The 26,692-nt window shown below is 40.6% G+C and overlaps 1 protein-coding gene across 3 annotated transcripts in view; it reads left to right on the top strand.

Moving 5' to 3' along the window:
- abr (ABR activator of RhoGEF and GTPase) overlaps nt 1-26,692 on the top strand; it is a 118,587-nt gene that overhangs the window by 32,609 nt on the left and 59,286 nt on the right. For 2 of the 3 annotated variants that reach the window (XM_046410991.1, XM_046410992.1), the window contains exons 2-4: nt 10,739-10,920; nt 18,397-18,495; nt 20,365-20,550. In XM_046410991.1, the coding sequence (XP_046266947.1) occupies nt 10,739-10,920; nt 18,397-18,495; nt 20,365-20,550 (467 nt within the window). Of the gene's footprint in view, nt 1-10,738; nt 10,921-15,240; nt 15,488-18,396; nt 18,496-20,364; nt 20,551-26,692 lie in introns of those variants that run through there. The other variant, XM_046410993.1, reaches the window with a different exon arrangement.

Here is a 26,692-nt window from a genome sequence, read left to right as displayed (position 1 = left end):
CCGTCTGCTGTGCAGTGCATCTGTTAATGCTTCACCAACATTCCCTGTCTCTGAGGGGTTTCTGAGCCTCCCTGACAAACAAAATTTCAATTTGATGCTCAAATAAAAGGCTAGATTGGATTCTGTGATTGTGCAGCGAGACCTGGCTCTCTAAACATCTGTTATCTGTCTGTGTGTGCACATGTGGCTTATTGTTCACTCACATGTCTGCAAACGGAGCTGTTTGAGGATCTCTGTGTGGGTGTTTGGATGAGAAAGAAGGTGGGTGTGTCTGCATATTAATAACTACTTCAGCTAGATTGATCACAGTTGAGACGGCTCCTGGGGGAAGCAGCATGTAGGAAAGAATGCGGTCTGTCGCTCCACATCTGCCTCTCTAGCTAGCGGCTGTTTGTCGTCAGGTGACAGATTTACCTTTTTACTTGTGGAGGGTTTTCTGAATACAAACTGTGTGAAGAGAAAGATCTCTGAGCACCTGATGATTCTTGGACCTGGGAAAAAGAGAGTACATTGAAAACTAATAAAGCAGCAGTAATTTTATTAAGATGTTTCTTGTTTGTCCCTAGAGATTAAGGGTAGTTTAAATTGCATCAGCTAGCCAGTTTTGAGTAATTTGTGTAAAGTGTAATCTCTTGTCTGTCTTTCAAATTTAGTATGTCAAAACTTCAGATACATCTCACTAAAGCTTCCCTCTTTTGAGCTTTTTATTTGAAGCATCTGCATGCAGTGGAATTAAATTGGTTTCCAGTGCTGCAGTGTTAGCTGCTGGTTCTGTCCTCAGAGCCTCATGTGATGTTGCTGCAGTTGAAATACTTTATGTTGATGAGTGGAGTAACAGGCCCTGGCTGTAAAGATAGACCTTCATGAAGGCTTTTAATTTCCCCAGTGTCACCTCCTGATTGACTACAGCAGGACAGGGAGGTGTAAAAGCCTTCGTGTACACCGTCGTCAACGCAATCACACACACAATGACCACACATCTGTCAAACAACCGATGTACTGTCATTGTGTCATGGCCCCATAGGGCTCTAGAAGACTAGTAGCTGGGCAGGAGGCTACATGAGACAGTCTTTTTGTTTTTCTTCTCTCTGTCTTTTATCTGGTCTGCAGAGAATTGGATCTGTTATGGTTGAGCTCACTTACATCTTTTGAGAGCAGCACTGAAGACACGGAGGAATATCTTGTCAACCACTCAGAAAACACTCTCTCTCTCTCTCTCTCTCTCTCTCTCACACACACACACACGCATGCACACACACACACACACACACAATTACGGTATATATTCACTAAAGATGGTTGAATAGTAAACATGTACAAACATGTTGAGAAACTATCACACATTCCCTCCAGCCCTGGCTCATAACCACACATCTCTATTGTAAAAATGAGTGTGTGTATTTGTGCATGCATGCTCAGTCACTGCAGCCATGGCCCCTATACAGAAGCAGTTTGCAGGCATCATGTTGCCCACACAGTTTTAGCTGGCTACGAAGCATGATGTAATCCCTCTTCTCCTCAGAAGAATCTGCTGAGCAAGGCAGCACAACTCCCTGATTGAATCCACACACTGCAGCAATGTTTCCTTCCCATGACTTAATATGGTTTGCAACTTTGCAGAGCTGATCAAAGCTCCTCTAGATGGACAAGGCAGAGAGCGTGGAGGATTACTATATAGACTATATCATATGGGAATTGTTTGTTTGTTTTTAATCCCATTAAACCTCCCAATAACCCCCTTTGCGTGTTTTTTTCACATACACATATTCTAAGTCCACTGTAGTAAATAATGGTGTGTAAGTGTGTTATCAGCATTTGAACCTGTGACATTTTACTTGCAAGATTAGATAGAAGATACTTTATTGATCCCAAGGGAAATTCAAGAATTCAAGATTAATTCTTCACCAAGGTTACTAAGTTTTTGACACAATGTGGATTTTCTTGAATACACTGCTCAACAAACATGTACAAACGAGTCTACTAATGTAATGTGAGAACTCGTTTTTGAAAGTATCTACAGAGCTATAGAGGTATCTATAGCTGTAACAAAAAAAAAAACGGTATTGGCAACTTTTTGAACGATCAGTCATAAAAGATCAGTCCAAGATCAGTATCAGATCAGTATCAGATCAGATCAGATCAGATCAGATCATTATTTTTTTTTTTTAGACAACAGTAATTCCACCTTCTCACACTAGAGCTAAAATAACCATTTGAAACCTAGCATTGATGATAACTGACTAATTGCTTCATTTTTCAAGCAAATATGTCATGAATTTTCTGGTTTCAGTTTCTTAAATGCAAGATTTTTTTGCTTATATGATAGTAAATGAAGAGTTTGGGTTTTGGTCTGCTAATTGGACTAAAGGAGCATATGGCAGATGTCACTTTTGACCCTGGTAAATTGTGATGAGCATTTTTTGTTCTTATTGACATGTTATAAACGATTAATACATTAATCATGTGAAGATTTGCTGCATTTCTCTAAAATAATTTTAAACAAGATATGTTTTGGATTGTTGGTCAGACAAATCAGAGATATGCACTGTGTAAAAAGATAATAGAATTTAATTTTTTGAGAGATTTTTGATATGTGAGTAAATTATTATCATTTAATGAAGAAAATAATTGGCAATTGTTTAAAAAGTTGTTAACTTCTGCTTGACAGGTTTACTGTTAGAATAGTACAAGGGTGTTTATCTTTTATTGTTTTAGTTATGACTCATATCATACAGTAATGTTTTGGCACATGTGTATGTTTACATTACTTGTCTGCAGTGACAGACATATGTTGATCTGCACCTGCTTTTCAATGAAAAAACAAAAAAAGAATAGTGGAAGGATTTTGAAACGCACACACACAACCCGCTATTGAATAACAGGAAAACAAAATAAACAACCTTTTATGTCTTAGAGGTGAGTTTATACGACCAGCCATTTTCATAAACTTTGGCCTCGCTTCAACTGAGTGCTCAGTGAAGTTAAACCACTGGCATGCCTGCCATCACGGCTCTATGCAGGGGTCTAGCCATGTGAGATCGCCTGGCACTGGAGGTGCTACTCAGCTGACCAGTGTGGGAGTGAGGAGGTGTTTTTTTGTGCTTCAGTCTCATGCTTCTGCTACTTCTTTCTTGCATTCTTGTGGCGCAGCTACCTTCCTTATGAGGGACCAACAGGACAGGACACGACAGGAAGTGGTTAATTGTTGTATTATATGTTCCAAGGTTTTGATCGTTTTTTTTGTTGGAATTTGCCAAATTGTGTGTTCAGCTGGAATTGAGCAATTCATGTTATCCCTGCAGAGGTGTAGTGTGTGTGTGGGGTGTTGAACACAGTATTCTCTCTCTCTGTGCAGCCCTCAGCTAGCTTATGACTCAGGCTGCTCGGTTTTTAAAGTTTGTTTCTCATCTGCTGGCTTAAATAGCACAGGTCTTCCAGGAACATTGGTGACTTCACGACTCAGTCCAGCAGCAACATTTTTTTTTCTCGCAAACAGGAAGCCTTTGCATCAACCTGGCAAGTTGTCATGGCAGCCTTTGTCCTTGCCATGGAAACGAGGACCGGTTATTGAGAGTGACAGGTGGGTTTATAGCTGTCTGTCAGGAGAGGATAACATGAGAGTGATGTGAGCTGACATTGGGGCGGAGGTCATGGTTGTTGCAGCAATGGGACCGTAGATTTAACTGGTTGGTTATGCAACAACATTTGGACCATGTCTGCTGACACACACACACACACACACACACACACACACACACACACACACACACACACACACACACACACACACACACACACACCACAGCAGCGATTCTCAGGAGAAGCTCTGGGCTCTGTGCATCACTGCTACCTATTGTTTCTCTGTTGCCAGCTGTCTGTGGTGAAAAATCACACCAGTGGGGACTTGTGTATTGATGAAGTGCTCTTCATTATGTGCTCTTGAGTCAAGTTATGGTGTCTAAACAAAAGCTTACTGTTCATCCCTTCACCCCTGACCTCTTAAAAGGATCACATATGAGATTTTGCATGTTTTATCCCTTTAAATACAAAATGCATACAGTTTACTTCCAACCATTATCCCCTTTACTTGGTATCAGTAAATAAATATCTTATTGCAGATACCTGCCGGCTTCATAGAGACAATGTGTCTCAGTGAACATTTAGTCCGCTGCTTTTTATTTAGTCAGTGACACTTTGTGCTGTGAGGCAGTGCAGATGCAAGCGGGGAAAAGTCTTTGTTGTTGGAGTCGGCTGGTGAAAGTGTTGCTTTCTCATGTCTAAGGAAAAAAAAAAAAAAACCCTGAACAGACAATGAGCAAACTGTGACATTATGAGAGAAATAATGTAAATTTGCTTTATTTGCATTTATATCAAGGGATTGTTATTCAGCAGCTGCCACTCAAAGGCCGTATGCCAGAGCCTCTTGAATGCATCAGGGAAGAATTCTTTAAGGTGTCATCTGGACATAAATGGCACCAGAGACTTTATTTATTTTAAAGCAGCATATTTAATTTCCAGGCTTTTGCATTATTGCTTTGTACATTGAGGAGAACATTGGAAGGAAAATATGGCAAATTATTTTTCACTTTATGTTTCATTTTATTCACTTTGATCTCTTTGTAATAAGTTTTTTGCCACCACATGTGGAACTAGTTGCTCTGAAACTGCTGAGGTAGTTTTCTACTCACGGGACTGATTCAAACATTTGGCATTTCCTCTCTGTCACACAGACTTCTGTAGTCGCTGAAGTGAACAATTGACAATTGCAGAGCAGAGTGCCGTGTGTATGTGTGTGTGTGTGTAAGTGTGTTTATCCCTTTTGAAAGGTTTTCTGGTGCAAGCCATTCCTTATTAACTGGAGCCTCATTGATCTAACCCTATCAACACACAGCAGAGCCCATGAGTAATTGTGTAGAGCATGTGTCTGTGGTGTGAGTGACACAGTGAGAGTGTCTGTGTGTCCTCATGGGCTGCACTAATTTCCCTAAGCATCATGTGGAGCGCAAAGGAGGTCCAGAGAGAGAATGAGAGCGAGCAACATCAAAAACACGAAACTGTCACTGTGCTGGTTGTAAAAGAAGCAGGAAAAATCATCTGCAAAACACCTGCAAAGTTGGTGGTATATTTTTAATTTCTAGATATTTTTTGATGTATTTTGTTGTTATTTTTATCCTGTGTAAGATCTTGGCCATATGTAGATGACGTAATATCACAAGTTTTAGAATGTGACCTTTTCAGTATTATAAAATATCAGATGAAATGTCACATTTTGAATCAAAAAGCAGCTCATTTCTCTGTATTAAACTGACATTTTACGCAATATTAGTAGTTATACAGGGGTTCCCTCCCCAGTAGTTCAGATACAAATTTTAGTGGCGGTAACCTCAATAGATGATAATGTAGTGCATTTAGTCGAAATGTTTTAACTAAGGAATGAGGTGACAAGTAAGACAGTTGGACATGCCATGTAAATGAAAAAGAAATAAGATAGATTAAAAAAAAACATATGGCTATTGATATGTTTTCAATAGCCCAGATGAGAACAAATCTGCCTTATGTTCAGCTAGGTTGATCTGGCAGCAAAATAGAAAATAATTGTTCAGATAATTGACCTAGTATGTGGACTGAAATGCCTGTAGTTAGCTACTGTTCACTGCGCAGTAAATGGGAAGACATGTAGTAAAGCTTTTATTAAGGTAGTGCCAATAGCACTCAAGCACAAGCAGTGTGTTACTCCAACTAGCGTCAGCATTAAATCTCCATTTTAATCAAAACTTTTCTTTTTTTAAAGCTCTCTGCAGGCAGCCCTGCCTCTGTCAGCACATGCAAAATATGAACAGTGTACATGTGGTTTTATCTTCTTCATAGCTCAGTGTTTTCTGCTGGAGGAGTGTTGATTTCATCCTCTCAGTTCAACTAATGGTGCAGTAATGGCCATCATGTCCAGCCCAGCATTTTTGGTTCACTGAAGGCATATGTTTCTGTGCACAGGGGTGGCTCTCAGCCATCTGTGAGTTTGTCTGGTCACTGTCAGGTCAACCAGTGGGGCCATCAGTGTCAACTTGCTGTCCATTTGTCAGACTGAACCTTTGTGTATTCAAACAGCGCAAAGGAAACCTTTAAAAGAAGATCTCTGTGAGTTCTGTTGCAGCTGCATTGTCACAACACTACAATTTTGAAATGAATTGTAGGGCTTTAGAGCTCCTAACTTATATCTAGATACACCCTTTGCTGTGTCCAGATGACAATGCATGTTTTTAAACATTCACAAATGATTCAGTGGTTGAATGATGTACCTGGTTCCCCTTTGATAAGAGCCAGGGGGGCTGGAAAAATCCCAAACTAGATTTTTAAATAATCCTATAATAGCTCATATTCAGCTCATCATCTCATCATGAATCATTTCCTGATGTGAAAACTCCACTAATTCACAGCCGGTTTGACAAGTGGTTGAAGTGCTGCCTGTCTGAACCAGAAATCCAGTTTTGGTTGGTTCCTCATGGTAAAGTACATGGAGTGTAAACTAAACTTCATGCACATACACCCACGCTATTGATTTTTACATATGATTGACCCATAAACTATATCAGGGACGGTCATTATTGGCCAACAAGGAAGTGATGTGACAGTAGTGAGCGGTCAGAGAAACACATTGATGCACTGAAAGCATTTTATAGCTTCCATACAGTGACTGTTCTTTTTGTGCATCGGAGTTTATTGCTTCCTCCTAGGCTGTGGGTGTTGTTGAATACTAGATTGTTGCCTTAATTTGAATGAGTGCTATGTGACTGGTTCATAACAGTGGAAGCATTCAACTGCGAGCAGCACCAAAGCAACTCTCTTATTTTGGCAGTGCACCTCTCAGTTTGTGTAGATTTTTTTTGATCCCACAGCTGTGACATAATGTTTTTTCGACTGCCTTGGTGACATGATTAACTCCCAGTGAAGGTGTTTAGCTTAGACAACACTCACGCACACACCAACAAGGTCATGACTTTTTTCTTTGAGGCCGCGTGCGTCATTCGTTCTCTCCTCTTCAGCAATGGTAAGTCTGATCACTGTGTGTAGTTACTCAGCTCTGTGGATGTGTGTGTCAGCATGTGTGTGGGTCAGTCTTGACTGGTTCACTTCGCTGTAGTGATGTACCAGACGGAGGCTGTATTGATTTCTCAATAGGATCTTCCTCCTCTGCAAGTCAATCCTTGTACTTGAAGTGATCTCCTGTTTAATTGCATGTCATGTTGAGCTGGTCCCTGTTTTAACCCTGTAAAATACTATATGTGTTTTGGTTTGGGGGCTACTCTGTTGAACAGAGTAACTGGTAAGAGCTGATGACACAGAAAATTTCCCTCTCTCACTTACAGTGCAGAATTGATTTTTCTGTTTGTCATGGGGATTGTCAGGATGCATTAGCTGACTGAGGCAGCCTACATTTCAGCCTGTCAGAGTGTGTGCAGATAAACATGTGCACGTGTGGGCTCCTGTGTCACTGGTTCATGCACATGTGAGCGATGTGACTGCCCCCCCCCCCCAATAGAACAGCGGTACAACAGAGTGATGTTTGATAATATTGTGAAATTGGAGGTTCTACTTCGTAATGTGCAGTTGTTGTTTTTTTTTTCACTGGAAAGCCTGTGTTATTGAACCAATTAGTCAAAGACATCTGCAGCGCAGTGAGAATATGTTCATTTTCAGTTGTCTTTGTAACCCAGAGTCTGTATGCAGATGAAAACTCCTCATTCAGAAAAAGATATCCTTCGTACCAGTGATACAGACATTTAGGAGCGCATAGGATGGATTTTAAGGGTCACAAAATGATTGACACAGCGATACCACAACTGAAAGAATAAATTTTGATTAAAATGCAGCCTATAGTGAATATGATTACTATGCAGTAGAACGATTATGAGACATAAATTTGGTAAAAACCAATTTGTCAGGTGTTTTATGTCAAAATGTAAAATGTAAAAATGGTTTCTCTTTCCCTTCCTTGTTTAGCTTTACATCAATGATTTTTGTTAGCTCTGTAAATTCACACTCTCTGGGTATTCTTATTTACTTTCTAGTCTTTAAACAAGAAGCTAGTTGACCTGAATTATTTAATGTCTTCCTCCTCAATTGAACTCTCTTCCTGTGTGTGGCCTGATTGCTTACAGTAGTAAAGCCTTGTCAAATATATAATAGCCTATTGCTGTTCTCGTCCATACTGGAAAAGCATTTGTGACTACAGTTTCATGTGTGAATAACAAAATGTATTGTAATGTAATGTGAGAATGTTACTGAACACAACTTTTGTTTCTGTCTGTTTAATTGATACTTTGACTGGTCTTCTTGGGCTGATGTTGTCACTGAGGCGAAAGACACGTCTTCGCAAATGCCCTTTCCTGTCTCCTCACTACTCGGTTTTTTTCTGTGTCTCTGTCTTGCCCTAATATGCTTAATCAGACCACAGTTTCTACCACAAGTAGAAATAATGACCAATCACACACCAAATTGCTTGCAGTGAATCATTCAAATGCAAAGTGACTGTACCTTACATTAGCAGTTTAACACACAATGCATGCAAAGCTGTAGTGTGTCCACACTGCAGGCTGTGCACGAGCCAGAGAGCTGAGCCTACAGTATATTCAGCCCATTTGCTCTGCTTTGTCTTCACTGCTCCGACTCTGTTCTCCGTGATGGACTGGCTCCCTGTTCAGCACACTGGGGACTGTATTTCTGAATGATTTGCTACCTATTGATGTTCCTGAAAATAGAAGTGAATCATGGCCTACATCTTAGTTAAAGAGGGAACAGACCTTGGTGCTTGTCGAGACAAGAGTGCTTTGTTGGGTGCACGATGTAAGATGTTTTCCAACATCAACCTTGGGCTGGCAAGAATAAGTTTTGAGGGCACTGTTGAGTGCTCTATCATCAGGTAAATATCTTGAACAATTTACTGTTTTTCTCTTATGCTCACATATACACGGCGAGGAGGCCAGAAGGTGTACAGAGGGGTCACACAGGAAGCAGATGGAAGAGAGAGATAGAGGAGAGAAAAAAACAAATACACACAACCACACACTTGCATATTGGAAGAGACGATCTTTTCTATGGCATGATGGCAGCACAGTTGGTGATGGACAGATGACCGTATCTCAGTGTTTTAACCCTATCCTCACCTTTATGTCTCATGTGTTGTGTGTCGTTTTGCAGCACTTGCACACACACAGTTGCTGTTTTTTTTTTTGTTTTTGTTTTCGTAAATGCTTCACTAAGTCAGCTTAGACCCAAATGCACTATTTGTTAGCTCTTTGCCCAACAGCTACAAAAAAGCCATATGGCAGCTATGACTCCCCACAATCCACATACAGACTCGCATGCAACTAACAGATGGAGGGAATTTTTTTGATTGGCAGGTGGGTGGTCCAGTGGCTGTGGCTTATGGTACATGTCAGGAGGTGACAGACGGTGGTGTGTCACCACTCGAGGCGCTCATCAGCATTAGCTTGATGGGGTGTGCTGTCCTAGTGGGAATTGACCCCTGCTTTTATTTTCCAATTAGTTCTCACTTGTGGCTTGTTAACATTGCCTAGTATTCTTATACACACACACAAGCACACATTTATCTGTGTAATAGTGATGAATTGCACTGTGAATTGGTGCATTCGTACTCAAAAGTGGTGGTTAAGATCAGCGTAGGTTATATGGCGTCACATATGCTCACCCACGTACCTCCCACATAATTTGCTTTTCAAACATGTAGTTCTGCTTTTACACCTGCCCACTGCTGTATGGCTTTTTGTAATAGTTACGTAAGCTTCGGTGCACTTCTCCTCTTTCAAGTTCATATAAGGAATGTATTGTGTCAGATAGATAAACAGGATTTGTACACCACCAGGCTAAAAATCCTGGAATGTCTATAGTTATTGTTTAAGCACAAACAAACATCTTTCCTTGCTATATTTGCACCTTTGCTTGCAGTAAAATAAATAAATAAATAAATAAATAAATCCTCCCTTTTTTTTATTCTAGTCTGTGTGATAGCTGGATAGTCCCTGACTGTCTGTCAGAAATACCCCTCTCCTCTCTAATAAGACATCAGATATAAAAAGTGTCAACCTACCATTTTTCTTGTCTGACAGTGGCTTTTTATATCCCCTATGCCTTTTTGTTATTCTGCTGTGTTCTTCACCAATGTTCTTTTAGCAGCAGAAGTGGATTCGGTGTCAGTGTTGTTCCCTTCCACTTGAACTGTCACTGCTACTCAGGCCTGAACGCCAGTGTTGTTACTGGACATGACAATCGACCTCAATCCTGACTCTTAGCCTAATAGAAAACTTCAAGACAGTGATTCCACAGAAGCAAAATCAAACTTAAATTAAGACGGTTAACATGGTTTTTACTGCATTATTGCATCTTTATGTGCAGTGCTGCCACGTTACACTGTTTATTGTTATTGTTTTCAGCCACGGAGCTTTACACAAGCTGCGTCATTTCACACTTTCCATCAGTTACTTTTTGTATTCCCGTGTTTATTCTTTGAACTAATTGAAGTTCGCGTGCCCCCTGCATGGAGGAGCTGAAAAGTGGTCGACACCAGGAGAATTCAACACCTGGAAATGGCATTGAGGAAGTAGATTTTTCTCACCGAATCGTGGTAGCAAATCACTGGAACCCAACAATGGCTTTGTTATTGCTGGCTTTGTTTTGGGCATAATGCAAATCAGCATCTCTCTTTCTCCTCTCTGTCTTCCAGACTTTAACTACAACACAGATGGCTATGAGGGAGACGGAGCGGAGGACGGCAAGTCTCAGGACGGCTCGGAGACGCTGCCCTATATAGATGAATCGCCCACCATGTCACCCCAGCTGTGCACGCCCCAAGGGCCCGACGGAGAAACTGTCTCCCCCACACCACCAGAGGGCCTGCTAGCAGGGGTAAGACAGCACACACACACACACACACACACACACACACAGATGAAGGCAGGTATAAATCAGTAGCTGTCCTCCGTGCGAGAACGTCTATACACAACGTCACATTCTCAGTCAAGGGAATAATGTGACAGATGGGAAAGAGAGGGCTGTGCCACATAAATCACAGGCCAAATGTTTCAGGTAGTGATTACACGCTGCATGACTGATTGGCTCAGTTCAGTTCTCTGTCAGGCAACTTTCTGAAGTAGAATATGTCCAAATCCTGAACGGCCTGAAGGTGATTTTGTAGGTTTCAACTGATCATCTATAACTGGTGTGTTGTTAAAGGGACCCTTCACCCCAAAATATTTTAGTGTGAGTCGCTGAGTTTTGAAGATATTGACTACAGAGTCTGTTTTCTGACAAATATAATGAAACTCAAATCCACAACAGTTAAGACTTACTTACTTCTGATTTTGGTGTGAAATATCCCTTTAATAGTATCTTAATTATCTTATCTCAAAAGCATGCTTTTTTTAGTCATTTGTCAGTGTCACTTACATTTACTGTTGAATGCTAATGCAGCTGTTTTTGTCATTTTCTGTTGGTGCTTTTAAGAGTTGCTGGAAGCTCCATGATGTCTAGTCTAGTATTCAACACGAGTTTCCTGTTTTTGTGGAAAAATAGTCTCATCGCAAGTCACATTATTCTCGCTTATCCTTTAAAATGAAATATCTCTGCACTCATTTATCAAATATTTTATTCAAAAGATTCTTTTAACGTCTTAATGCAATATCTTAATACAATGCTCACATGTCTACATGTGTGTTGTAAAAGTTATTGGTTGCTGTCATCATTCCTCCCAAGGACAAATTCCACAGTCCTCATTCTGTGTCAAAATGCATTCTAAAGTTAGTCACATCGAGGGTGGGTGTCTTTAGTGTGACTCTCCCTCTTTGCGTTTGCCTGGCCAGAGTTTTGCCTTGCTGAGCTGCAGTGTAGGGACAGTAACACAAAGGTAACTTCATCCTACAAAAAATATTGTAGTACAATTTTAAGTACTGTAATGAAAGTATTGTTTTGAGACATACTGAAGAAAAGGTGAACCTGTCCATCAATGTACCGCTCAGGAAAGTCTTCAGAGCCCATCACCATCATGTTTCTGTCCCAAAAGTGACTAAATGTTCAGAATTATGACCGTTGAATCATATTTTACAGACTTAAAGGATTTAAAAATATCTCATGCGCAATTAAAATGTCTTTGAAATGAGCTCATTTTAACAGCCATTTCAATATTTTTTCAAAAGTCAACATTTTGTGAACAACCTGACATCAAGCCAGGAGTATATTACAGTTGTTCTTTTTATTAGCATGAGGTGGCTTCGCTCCAGACTCCATCTGTGATGACAGTCTTTGAGTCTTTTCTTGGACGACTCATTGTTTCCTCCTGACGTTAGCCGCCACATTATGACCCAGTGTAATTGTTAGCAATTAGCCTCAATAGCTGGACTCCCAGCAGCCAACTGCAGGTGGCGCATTCACAGCAGCAGGAAATGAACGCTGACCCAGATGGGGCTTGATGTCACCATTGCCAGGTTAGAATGCAGAATGCATTCAGAGCTGTGTTCATCCATAAAGTTGCAGTTGTTTTAAACTTTTCTTTTCCTTTTTTTTTTTTTTTTTTAAGTGGTCGGTGCAGTCATCATTTGTCATTTAATCAGAGTTCAGTCCTGTGGTGTGTTACTGTCCATCTACAGTACATAACTGTCATTTAGATATTGTGGGTGGCACTCATTTCTTTGTTTATTCTATCATAGCTGCTGCCACTGTGCATGTGCTTGTCACTGTGTACTCCACGTACACTGCTGCTAGACTATAAACTATAAAAATGATGAATGCTTTCCTGATTTTTTTTGTATGCGCAGTTCAGTGTCTGTGGTCCTGTCATGTACTCCCTCCCTCCCTCCCTCCCTGAGACCAGTAGTTCTGGGGTTACCAGTGCTTTTTTCATGACTCAAGGCTATACGTGTGTGTGTGTGTGTATGTGAATGTGGCTTATGCGTCTGATTGTGTGAGCGGAGCGACTCGGCGGGAGTCATCCTGACCCTGACCTAAACCGACCCTCACACACACTCACACACGCAGACACACACACACTCACACACAGTAAAAGAGGCTAACAAGCTTTCACTTCACACATCACAAGCAGCTTTGACAGCATGTAAAAGCCTGTATGAAAACTACAACAATCACAAGAGCTTGTCTCATATTTTTGTTATCTGATGGATCTTCTTTGTGTCTCCACTATACATTGAACAGCAATAGAGAATTTACCATTTGCTTTGTTTGCCCTTTACATCTGCCTGCTCTTTCCCTATGACTCTTTTGTCTCTTTTCCAAGTAGCTGTATTGTCATGGTATTGTAAATACACTGTGGCCTGATCTTTGACATCCTTGCAACAGTTGTAATAAGAGAATTATTGTTCTATAATATATAATGTGAGTCCCTCGGTGTAGGGTTCAGGTCTTGTAAATGAAAATGTGTCTCCATCTAGTGGCAAGTTTGGGTATTAACATTTTCAGATCATTTAAAATGTACTCATATAGTATATATAGTTCAGGATATTTAAAAACATTTTAATCCCTCCACCTTTGGAAAGTCATTGTATCATACATGGAAGGTACAACAAAGCACTAGGTAGTCTAGATTTGTAGTTATGATGGTGTACACTGTATATATTGTCCCACTATGTTCTCCTAACCTCTACACTTGAGAGCAGTATATATATATATATATATCTGGTTGGTTTGATGAGATGAGAGATCGTTTGTGGAGAATCCATCTCGGACGTGGCTGCCTTCTGGACTCTAAAGGTCTTTTCACTGAAGTCGACCTCTCCTCACTGCCTTGTTCCATCGACCTTTCTTTGTGCTGCGTTTGCATGGGCCTTTCATCTGCTGACACGAGAAAGCCGAGGCTGACACCTCCATGCCAGAATGCATACATCCAGCACAACAAGCGGGTTTTTACACATTCAGGCATGAGAGTTCAGTTTGTACTTTGGGATGTTTTAAAACTACGGTTTCTGTCTGAAGAGGGATCTCTTTGTTTTTCTCTCCCTTAAAGGTTTTTTTTTCCTTTTTTGAATGGATGCTTGAAGGATAGACGATGTTGTATGAGACAAAATCATGATTTGGGGCTATATGATTAAGACTGCAATTTTACGTTTTTGTTTGCGTCCTCTTCTTTTTATCCTCCTTGTAATGTTTTCTGTTCTGTGGGTTCTGATGTCATTTCCTTTGTCCTCTTTCTCATATGATCCTTTCTCTTCCCATATTAATGGCTTCTAATGGTGCTGACCTAGAAATACAAGCCACAAGTGTAAATTTACTCTTATTTATTTTCCCAACACCCTTCCAAGTCCTTATAAAATAGGTGTGACCCATATAATGTAGGCAAGGCAGTTAGCAACCCGAAGAACCAGCCCAGATGTTAACATCTGCTGTCTGCAGACATGGCCCACAAAGATGAGGTTTGAGCACTCGAAGAACAATCACAAAATCTGCCTGAGATATGTGGGCAGAAAAATGTAGAGGGTGGTTGATAGTGCAGCAAGGGGTGTCACTTCCTGCAACGTGACACCCAAGGGTCAGTCGCAGGGTTGGAGGTTGTGTCGAGTGAACAGTTTTCATTCACAAATACCCATAAAAGTTGAACTATCACGTCATTCACATTTTTAGTCTCATTTCCTTTCTAGTGGATTTATTGATTTTCCAACAGCTTGTCTTGGTGCACAGGCGTCTTTTTTCTTTTCTTTTTTTTTCTTCAAGCCCACGTTCTGCCTGTGCTAAACTGCTGCTACCCAGTGAACTATGTGGCTTGTAATTAGAATCAGCCGCCCTGGAAGCACATTAGCTGGTCTCGGCTCCACATCCAAGGCTCTCAGCAGATCAATAAAGAGACAATGGTCAGAGAGAAGCAAGACCAGAGAGAAATGAACTCTGTAACACTCAGTAAAGCAAGAAAGCAAGAAACTGTGTATTTGAGGAAGTGCCTGAAGATACGGAAGACAGAAATGAAGAGAATGAAGTAAACGACTCCCCCAGTGAAGCACAGACAGAAGCGGCCTGTGTAGCCACCAGGGAAGTGGCTTAAGAACGTTTGTCGTGAGGGGAGGGGCAGATGTAGAAGGAGGGCAGACCTCATCGACCGAGGTGGAACAGTGGTGCAAACACACACAGAGTACACACACGCACAGTACACACATACACACTCAAACCAGGAAGCCCAGCAGAGGAAGGGGGTGGGGTGTGTAGGCGGGGTCCTCTCTCTTTCTCTCTCTCGGCGTCCATACGACTTACTCTGAAGGGAAAGAACTGATGTGTCCAGGCAGGCCCTGAAGCAAGGGATCTTGGGCAGAAAGAGGAGACGGAGAGGTGAAGGAAAGAAAGAAAAAGAAAGGAAGTCATGGAGGAGGAAGAAGAGGAGGTGCTGTGCTACTTGGACAGGGTGCTGGAGGAGGAGGAGGTATTTGAATATGGAGATGGGGAGCTGGATCCCATCACTCCGGTACATAGACAGTTCAAGGTGAGATAGCGGCTGAACAACTGGATGCAGAGAACACACACACACACACACACATACACACACACACACAAACACAAACACAAACACACACACACACACACACACTAACGCGCTGACCAGTCTTGTAAGCTTGGCTATATATAGCAAAGTGGAAAGCGTTATTGGTGTCTTGGCATGATGTAGCGTCACTATGTGCTGCTACGTGTGCCTATGAGCCATCTGTGCTGCAAGAGTGTGTGTGACAGCCATTGGTCTCTCAGCGTGGCCTGATGAGGCAGATACTCTGGAGCACATGTCTCCTCCTTACTCTGCTGCTTTTTAAAGACACATGGTCTACATTTCTAAAGGTAACTTCTATCTTTTAAGAAGCCTGCATGTGTGTGTGTGTGTGTGTGTGTGTGTGTACGTGTACGTGTACTCTTCCCCACTAGATGAACTGACAGAAAGCAGTGCTGCCTGCGCTGTTCCCGGTCATTCTTGATTTCAGCAGCTTTAGTATGCAGAATGAGGGTACAATAAACATGCAGCATTTATCACTATGAAATGTGTAACTGAGAAGTGTACGCACCCAGGCAGGTTTCCATGGAAAATTCCTTTCACCATTCATGTATTTCTCATCTTGCCCTCTCACCACACAGTAGCTCTTTGTAAAGAGGAGGGAAAATATTCCCACTGTTGGAAGAAGTAGTTTTTCCTCCTTCCTGTCTTGTCGTTTTTTTTTCTTTTTCTTTTCTTTTTTTTTTTTTTTTTAATCCATGCTCCTGTCACTGAGGGAGTAGTCTTTACACGTCACCAACGCCCACGTTTACATTGACAATAAAACACATTTCTCCGCACTACGCTGCACTACATGGAGCTGGCATCATCATAACTCCTAAGACCTTAAAAAAGCCAAAATAAAAGCAAAAGACAAAAATGTGGACAGACATATGGTTGCACATTTCATATCAAAGAAACATCTAAGACTCTGACTCTTTTCTAGCACTGCTTTTTTTAGGACGATTAGTCATAAGTAAAATGACGGTTTCTTTTAATGAATAGCTGCAACAAAACAGACAAAGAGGCTCAAACACACTCAAATCCATCATTAAATTGCTGAAGTATTAATGTGAATGCAGCTCTTGAACATTTTTCATTAAGAGACGTGGTTCTTAACATTCATGTATGTTGATGAACCGGATTCACATGTATCATTTTGAAGTCATGATATAATTTTAGTATGTGATTTTGACTCACCAGTATGATTTATCATCAGTCTGTTAAATCTTCTGTATGTTGTGTGTTTTAGAAGTAAAGTTGGGGATCAAATAATAGTTTGGCTAAATCTTTTACTGTTGCCCAGCAAAATAATTGTAATAACAATTATTAATAATAATAACAATGATGGTGTTTGTACTGTAGCTGGTCGTACAGTGTACCTCCTGTCTTGAGAGATGTCATCTTTGTTTGAGAGTGGATGTTGGGCGTGATTGGGTTAAAAGGATGAGGTCACGGCTCCGTCCTCGTGTTATCACGCAGAGCTGGTGTACTGATATCATTATAAGGATATGGTAGTGTTAATAATTAATCTTCCATTCTGCTCTCTTGGCTGTCCTTTGGCCTACCTTAGAGCATGTATTTGTTACATTGTCATCACATCTCCAGTTTATTGCCTTTCTTCAGCTGTGGGTAAAGAGCCACTGGCAGCCTGAGCGGGTATACCTGTGTTTTCTTTAGGAAAGTTGTTCACTAATTGCTACGCTATATGCAGTTTCATTAAATGTTTAAATGAGGATTGCTGAAGTAGCTTTTCATGTGTTTTAATTGTTTTGGTCAACACATCGTGTTTTTTTAGCACGTATTAACACCACTACGATATTTTGCCTTATACAGTGTAGTGTGAATCGCGCTGGAGGCGCTAATATATCACTGTCGACACAGGTCACATATAAAATGTAGACACATCTTGTTCCAGTGTCTTTTTCAGTCACATTCACAAAACTTTCACATTCACACTCTCTGAATTCTCTGAAAAGAATCAGATTTTACCCATCTTCTTCTCACAACAAGTGACAAAGTCTTCCATGGTCTGCCAGGAAGAACTGCAATACAGTAAGTTTTGCAGTTCTTACTGGCATGCATGGTTTGTAGTGCTACTGCAGTCTGCATTGATGCAGGCCTGTCTGAAGTGTCAAAGCACTGCTTAATGGTCTCTGGTGTCTAATTACACCTAAAATAGAATGCCTGTCAGGTGGATTCGGAGTGGGAAAAATGCCTAGAGGTGTGAATTGAATTGTCTGTCCTGTCTGGTCCTATCTGGTACTGTGTATTTGACTGCTTTCTGCCCAGTGCATGCAGGAATAGTATTTACCATGCTTCAGTGGGGATAAGCAGGAAGATAAAAGAGTGAATTTCACTGATGTGTTCTGTGACTGTCAGAACATTTCATGTGAGTTTAAACTTCCTAGCTCTGTATTTCTCATCTTTTCTCCTTTTAAGTATTCCGAATTTTTACTCAGACTAGTGTTTTCTCAGGAAAACTAGTGCATCGTGTTTTGCTCTCGCTCTGTGTTTCTCATACATGATTAGGAAGGTGACTCCCTTCTTATTGAAGTCAAATAACAACAGCCGAGGAGTAAGACTTTCCACAGAGGAAGCAAGCCATTTAGATTTTAGATGAGTGAAGATTCCCGATAAACAGCTGTTCACTCCTACACACTTTGGATGTGTGTGTGTTTTAATCTCATGTTTACCTGATGTGGTAACTGCTGTGGCCAGATGCAGGAAATGAGCCTGAGTCGTTCTTCGGTAGTGTGGCATTGGTTTAAATAATGAATCCTGGATACATAAAGTTTTACCAAAGGATCTTTGGCGTGTGTTACGTGCTGCTCCATATACATTTTTACAACCAGGTCTGTTTTATCCTGCAGGGAGACATAGAGAAAGGACTGGAGATGAAGAAGCTGGTGCTGTCTGGTTTTTTGGCCAGTGAGGAGATCTACATTAACCAGCTGGAGGCCCTGCTACTGGTGAGACACAAACACACACACACACATACACACACACACACACACACACACACACACACACACTGCAAAAACTGTTGCACATGAAAGTAAATAATACAGCTGGTGTGAAGATAATTTTACTTTGTGTTCAATGCTCTGAAAAAGACAGCTTGCAATGTAGGGACACGCGTGTTTGCTGCTGCAGGCCTGCAGCTGGTGCAGACCTGCTAGTGCTTAATGGTCATACTGAAAATACTGCCACAGTTCAGTAGTTTCCTGAAACACTGAGTGAACTTACTTCCCCATATTAAGCTAACTATGTCATATCCTGCCGCTTTGACCGACATCCAATCTGTGTGGCATCAAGTGTTATGTTACGCTGCAGTGTAATTTTGATTAGTCACACAGCAGTTACAGTACGAAACCTTCAGTGCTGAAACACAAAAATCTGTAGTTAGTAGTCAGTCAGTTAGGTAAACTAAAGTTTGCAGTAATAATGGCTGAAATCTGGTTTGTGTCTCGGTTCCTTCTGTATCAACTTTCAGTGACGACACAGCAAGTCATTTTACAATTTGCCCAATGAAGAGTTTGTTCCTCTCTTCCTCCACTTCCTCAGTTATTGAGACAATATCTGAAATACACAGTATGGGTCAATACTTTCGTTTTTACTTAGTTGCATATTGTTTATACTTGGCAGGTTTTAGTTGACACTGCCAAAGTAAAGGCAAGCCATATGCGAATATCAGACAGCCAGCAGCTGCTTATGCTTGCTTATGTCTAGTAGTGACACCCAAAAAGACATATTTACTTTGTTGGTTCAGACACAAACTCCCAACAGACAACCTCGCCAGGCTTCCCTCACAGTGCAGTTACCACCCGGGGTATAAATGCCACTTTCTACTAAATACCCCTACTTAACCGAGTGCAAGAGACTCTACAGGACTCAAAAACCATTTCTGTCTGGGAACATTTCTTTTAAGTTGAGAAATTTATGAGTGTGAGCAAAAACTTTTCATCAAAACATCTCATCATCATGTGAAACTTACCTGACAACAGTATCAGATGAAACCTTGACATAGGGTTTTCAAGGTGTGCGGATATATGTTGAATATCTCCTGCTCTTGCTTTCATGAACAATATGTGTGACATCATGCAAGCTTAAAATGAACAACTTGAACGTGCGGACGTACGCTACACCCGACATGGCAGGGCGCCATAAACACTCGCTCATAAAAGTAGATAATTATTATACCTGTTGAGATATTGACTTCCCATATTTTGATCTGTAGCAGTACACTTCTAACAGCTCTGTGTCACTTGTGCAGCCTGAAATTACCCTGTAGTGTAACCAAGATAGATTCGTTTGTATAGCACTTCTGTCAAGATACTACTTTACCATCATATATAGATCAAACAGGAGGTGTTGAGTGTGTGTCTGCCAGTGTCAGTGCTTTTAAATTAGTGGGAGGCTGACTCATCATCCGCCTGAGAGAACTTTTGCTTCCATGACGTGAAAGCCTTTCTGTTTTCACCCCCGCTCCCCCACCCCACCATGATGTCCACTCCACACGTATCTGTGATTAACTGAGTTGACGTACAGTCTCAGTGGTCTGAAACTGCACAGTGGAGAAGAGAGTCACCCAACTGCAGTGCAAAGTGGCTAATATTATACTCTTATCACTGGGTGACACATAGCAAGGTCAAAACGTTAATTAGTGTCTTACTATCAAAGCATGCTGTTTGATTAGACACAACCTCACCCTCTTTAGTTAGAATTTTGTGTAAAATAAACATCACATAAAAGCAAAGATGCCGTTTAGCCTTGCTTTCCAGGGTATTCATGTTGTATATTTACTGTAGTTAAATGAAGACTCACTCTGTTTTATCCAGCCCATGCGTCCTCTGAAAGCTACGGCCACAACCTCGCAGCCTGTCCTGACCATCCAGCAGGTAGAGACCATCTTCTACAAAATCCAGGACATTTTTGAGATCCACAAAGAGTTCTATGATGCCCTCCTACCCAACATCCAGCAGTGGGACGACAAGGTCACCGTGGGACATTTGTTCCAGAAACTGGTGAGTGTGACATGTGCCCAGAAGTTACACTGTGTGGTTTTTTTTTTTTCCCCTCTTCATCATTTGCAGAGAACGGAGTGTTAAAAGAAGAATTGTCAGACTCTCACTATTTGTACTTGTGAATCACTAGTCTAAATTAGACTGTGTGCCTAAGTGAAAAAGTGTGTGTGTGTGTGTGAGTGCCCCCGTGTCTGAGTGCATTAGCTGTAATGTTACAGCCTCCGATCTATCACGCTGTCTTATTTGCAGTGGATGATGTTGCTTCAACAGGTGTCCTCAGTACATAATGGAACAGCATCATTGTTATGTGTGTGAATGTGTGTCTGTGTATAGAATTAACAAGGCTCCAGGCCTCAGCTAGTCTCAAAGTGAATTAGTCCTCCTTCTGTGTTAGATCAAAACATTGTCAGATATGCAGGCGATAATGTAATTTCAGCAGACATTCTCAGTATATAACGTACCTTAAAAGCATGTGCATATACAGTGTGTGTCTTAACATATTTTACATAGTCATTATATTTGTACTACTTTCCGTAAAGAGGCTGATGCAACATGCTGTAAGCGACTTTCAAGTGTAAGAAACTGGACTTCTACTTGGAAAACAAATTCCAAATACAAGTTTAATTTACCAGGTAAAACCCATTTAATGTATGAATTCAGAGGCAGTCTCCAGATTAAAACTGTGGCCAGCTGAACAATTCCAATTTCATTTGGTGCTGAGAACAGTTAGAGTAGCTGGTGTGATTTGAAGTAAATTAGCCCTGGCACACTTTGTCCTGTGTGGTCACCAAGAGTACATCCAGTGTGGGGGTGGGGTAACAGAATATTGTGCTTTGTAATTTTCCTAGAAATTATTTAGAAAAGTAGGAGTGACTGTTGTTAAGTTTCTTCTACCTCTTCTGAACTAAAGTTGGGAGCATCACAGCATCAATTATTATTATGCACTTATGAATTATATAAGCCTTGAATAGTGTTGATTTTCATATCGTTCAAATTCTAATCTTTGGTGCCCTGCTGTTCAAAGGGCTATTACAGCTTTTACAGCCTCATTTTGCACTATATTTTTTTAAAAAGATAATGATTAATGAATTCTTCTTCATTACCTTCTGTAACATCATTCTACAGTAAAACATAGTCTGTCGTCATTTTAGAGAGGTGTTGTATTTGATATTAAATCAGTAATTAACTAACTGATTGAAAACATAACACATAAATTTACACAAAAAAGCTCCTTTAGTCTCCACTACTTCTTCTACTTTTTAAAATACATGGTACAGCTGCAGGATCAAACAATAATACTGTCTAGTTGATAGACAAGAAATATATGTGTAGTTTTAGAAATCTACCTATAGCCTCTGTGTTGATAACCAGACAAATGTTATTAACTGATGTGGGATCAGTAATTAAATATGCCCTGTATTCAGCTTGCACTGTGTATTTGGATCTAAGGAGACTTAATTTAATGAGCTGTGAATTAAACAGATGTCCCATTATGAGAGATCTGTGACATTTTGCCAAGTCATGAGCAAACTGTTGTTTTGACTGAAGCACAAGATTATGTGCCAAACCAGCTCAGATGAGTAAACTCGAGACAGGACACTGGGAGCTACAACCTTTAGTTGTTGAAAAGACAAAATTACTGTGTAAAATATTTCTGGTTCCGCTGCCTGTGATTCAGTGTTTATTTGTGTGTGCTGGCAGCTTGGATTTAGAATATGTGACATATTGAAACAGAGAGCTGAGAACAGTTTTCCCTCAGTTTTGAGGAACTTTTTTACCTCGTACTTCAGAGTACTCAGCCCTTCTAAGGACAGCATTTCCACTCCCTATTAAAGCCCACTGTACCGAAAATCAGCTGCAATCCACCTAGGGGCACTCGCAAAGTAGTCCTCAATGAATGGGAGTGATGGAGCTAAGTGGCTATTTTAGTTTTTACAATTATACTATTGATTATATATCAGAATTGAAAAGACAAAATGCCAGTTCGTTTTTCTTACAGGGCAGATAGTTTTTGCCCATAAAGCGCTAGCATTCTGCTAATGTTTGCTGATTGGTCGGTTAAAGATTTATGACCAGCAACGTTATGTTACGGTAGGCTAACTTCAATCATCAGTGCATGAACATAACCATAATAATATTTCAGTTTTATGTATTAAAGTCCATAAGTATTTTCCTAACAATAGCTACAGCAGACATTAGAAGCATGTTAAAACAAAACACAAACTTCCTGCTTGATTGATGAGTGAAACCAAAATTGCGAATGCCATAAACTGCCGCAAAAAAAAAAGTACAGAAAGGTATTTAGTTATAAAAAAGATGTGAAAATTGAATTGAATCTAATTGTCTCTACTACTTATGCTGAAAACATAAAGAAAAACATTTTTTACAACCTAAAAGTTACATTTTGGGGCTACAGCTGCAAAAGCCCCCATTCGTTTTGGCGAGCGCCCCCTACACAACCGAAAGTTGAGCGGGAGTTCCTCTTATTAGAGTTTCTTCGGTAGATACTCTCCCAGCACAAAAGGAGCCATGAGCCATGTAAGCTGGCAGTGATTGGGCCAGATGTAAGTGTACTTTGATTGATTAAACACATGAACCAATGCAGCACTGTGTGAAACATTAGCCGTGTAAACAACAACAGGTAAAGGTATCTTTAAAAAAATGAAACAAAACAGACAGATGTTCATGAAATTGTTTTGTACATTACGCAGAAGTGGCGTTGTTATACCAAATGCCGGCCAGCTTACTTCACTGAAAGTTTCAGCGGAGAGAGAGTCCCCAAAACTGATTGGTCTGAAATGTTTGCTTTTGTTTAAGTTTATTTTCATTGGGCTGATTGTAAAGCTGTATTTACAATCATGTGTTCAATTCATTTACACCCCAGTGGCACCCCAGATACAGATTCTAACCAGGTTTTTGCTTTGACAGATGCAGAAATATGAAAGCTTTGCTTTAAACTGAATGAAGTTAACACCATCATTATGAGGAACTTGTTAAAGATGCCTGTCTTATTTTGATATGAAACTGAGCTCTCTTTCATGTTGACAACTTTCAGTTTTGGTTTTTAACATCTCACAAAGGTTTCAGCTACAGGAATCTTTTTTAGCAGTATCTCACTAAGACTCAAAGGTTGCAACTTCTGGTTTATTCATAGGATTCTAGGTCTATATATATATATATATATATATATATATATATTATGTATAGAACTATGCAAGAAGACATACTGCACCTGATAATTGTTGACAGGGATTTTTCCTTTATTAAATCACAGATTTTCTCATTTTAGACTGTGTTTTATATGGACAAAGTTCTACAGCAGTACAAGTTTTGTTCAAAAATGAGCTTTTGCATTGTGCAAGTTTGGCTTCTTTTGACAGATATACAGATAATAGTTCACAGGGTAAGATAAAGTTTTCAGCAGTGCACCAAGATGTGTTTAACAGATTTAGATTTAATGAAACGTTAATAAAAGATCTATTGAACGTTCAGTGATGGAAATGTGTCAGCAACTCGGGAACATTGATTGGAAATGCTTTGAAGTTATGTTTAGTAGCAGAGCAAATGAACAGAGCTCTCATGCAGAGATGTAATTCTCTTACTAAATGAACTACTTTCTCTCGTTCCCCTCCTCTCTGTGGACCCTAGGCGTCCCACCACCAAGTGACACCTATTAGTGTAGTCATCAGTTCCCATCTGTGCCGCATATATGTGCGTACATGAGCGTGTCATGTGGCAGCTAAACATTTAGTCAGAGTGGCAGTGTGAGAGTACAGATGGCAGCTTAATTAGCTGGTCTGCTCCCTGCTGCTCCTTATCAGCAGCATGGAGGTCACTGGAGCAACACAGAGGGAATTAAAAACAGTTCTAACTTTTCTCACCTTTTCCAGACAAGAAGAAAAGGGCTCAGCTGTAGCCTGTGACTGCCAGGATTGCATTTAACTGACCAAATTCCTTGGAGGCATTGAGTGGGAAAGGTTTCATCTTGCTACAGTCAAGGCTCTGAAGAGCTTTTGGGCCCATCTGAACAAATTTTAAAAGCATTTCTGAGGACACTTACTGTAACTGTAATCCATATATTGTTGTGGTAAGTGGATTACTGCTTCCCCATGATAACCTTTTTTTCCATGCCAACGGAGTCGGTCTATGGATGGCAGTGTTAGCTTGTCAGTTGGTCAGTCCACCACTTTTGGACCAGGCTGAATAACTCAACAACTCTTATATGGATTATCATGATATTTTAAAGCAGGCATCTCAAACTGGTCCACAGTTGTGGCTGCAGGTTTTTGTGCCAACCAACCAAGAGCACACCATTTCACCAATCAACTGTCTGAAGACGGAGATCAGTTGATTAAATGAGTCAAGTCTGGTGTGCTGCTACTTGGTTGGAAAGAAAACCTGCAGCCACACCGGCCCTCCTGTGGACCAGTTTGAGATGCCTGTTTTAAAGAGACATTCATGGTCCCAAGAGGATGAAGCTTACAGACTTCAGTGACCTGTCCTGTAGTGCCACATGAGGTTGATGGATTTAGTGAAATCTCAGTAACTATTAGATGGATGGCCATTAAAAGTTGCACTGACATTCATGTCCCCCTCACAATGAACTGTAATAACTTTGGTGATCCCTGAACATGTCAGCCCACTGTATCCTCACAGAGATGCTGACGTGGCTATCGACTATTCTCTCTTGTTTTTCGGATGCAAAGTTCTGTTTTTTGCCTTGTGACTGGATTGTAGTATTTTACTCAGGGTAGAATGCGGAGGGGATGTCAGAATGTGGTATGTTATTTACTTCAGTTCACTTTGGATCAGTTGTTGCATGCTTTGAGAGTGTGTATTGTGGTAGAATTCCCCTGGTTTGATTGAACTATGCAGTTATCAGTCATGAGACATATGCATTGACTGACAGTAGTTTGAGTGTTGAAGACCAAGAGCAAAGACCAAGCAAAGTATTTTAGGAACAAGAGAAACTCCGGCCCACCACAGACAACAGAGAGAAGCACATGATTGAGCGTTTTGTTGTAGACTGGGATTTCACACTCCATCATGCTGATGATTATTTTGCGTGACAGGAAATGATTGATTGATTAAATGCTTAAATGTGTTTAAAGAAGAGTGAGTAGTTTCTTTGGATTCTTGGAAATCCCAGGGCCACGAAAAACAGCCTACGATACTGCTCTATCAAGTCTTTTTAGCATTAGAGTCCAAGGGTTTTATGGCTGTTTTTGTTTTAATTTTACTGATCGTAACCATATGATCAGTGCTTAAACAGAGCAAGGCATCCCGTGAAATAAAACATCCAAACAGATCTTGGACAGTATGTTGTGCGTTACACAGAGGCAAAAGTTAATAATTCTTAATGAAACATGGTTGGACTGCAGCTTTGTGTTATCCAACAGGTCATTGAGGATTTAAACTATCTATAGATGTTTTTAATCAGCCAGAAAGTGCCTATTTTTTATTACCCCCTTTCCTGGTTTCTTATTCCTCCCTTCTTTTCTTCTTTCCTTCATCTTCTCCTTCCCACCTCCGCTCTCAAAACACAAGCTGTTGTTTCCCACCCTCCGCTGTGGCCTGTGATCTGGTTGAAGCGTAGGCAGTATGTTCGGAGCGTTGCTCCAAGTCCCGTGTCATGGTGACGGACGGAGAGGAAGACGCTTCATACCGGTCACAGCGTGTCCAAGCAACACGATGATCTGATGAAATACCACAATCGCGTCATTGTGCTTAGTTTGTGCTTTCCAGCCAGGCTGCCAAGTCAAAAATCTCTTGTCTTTGGAAATTCAGTCATCACACATTGTGTTTCTCCCTTCTGTCCGAGGTCTTACTTTGACATAACAAAGTCTGTATGATGAGATGACACACAGTCAGTGCCAACTTGTTTGACTTTTTTTCATCTTGACTGTTTAAGTCATGTGCTTAAATGTTTGTGTCACGATTGTGCAAAGAAGACTATCCCACAAAATAACTGTTGGCTATTTGTTTTATTTTCTCTGTCTTTTATTGTCTCTTCCCATGAAGAATGTATTGATCTACCACATAATCTGTGTCATATGAGGCTGGATGATTCCCTCATATCTCCTCTCTTGAGTCCAACTGTACAATCTGAGGGGAAGTGGAAGGAGAGGAAATGAAAATGGGG

Source organism: Scatophagus argus, chromosome 14, assembly GCF_020382885.2.
Source record: "Scatophagus argus isolate fScaArg1 chromosome 14, fScaArg1.pri, whole genome shotgun sequence".
NCBI lineage: Eukaryota > Metazoa > Chordata > Actinopteri > Scatophagidae > Scatophagus > Scatophagus argus.
The sequence above is the reverse complement of the archived record's forward strand: the minus strand, read 5'-3'. Positions and strand labels throughout refer to the sequence as shown.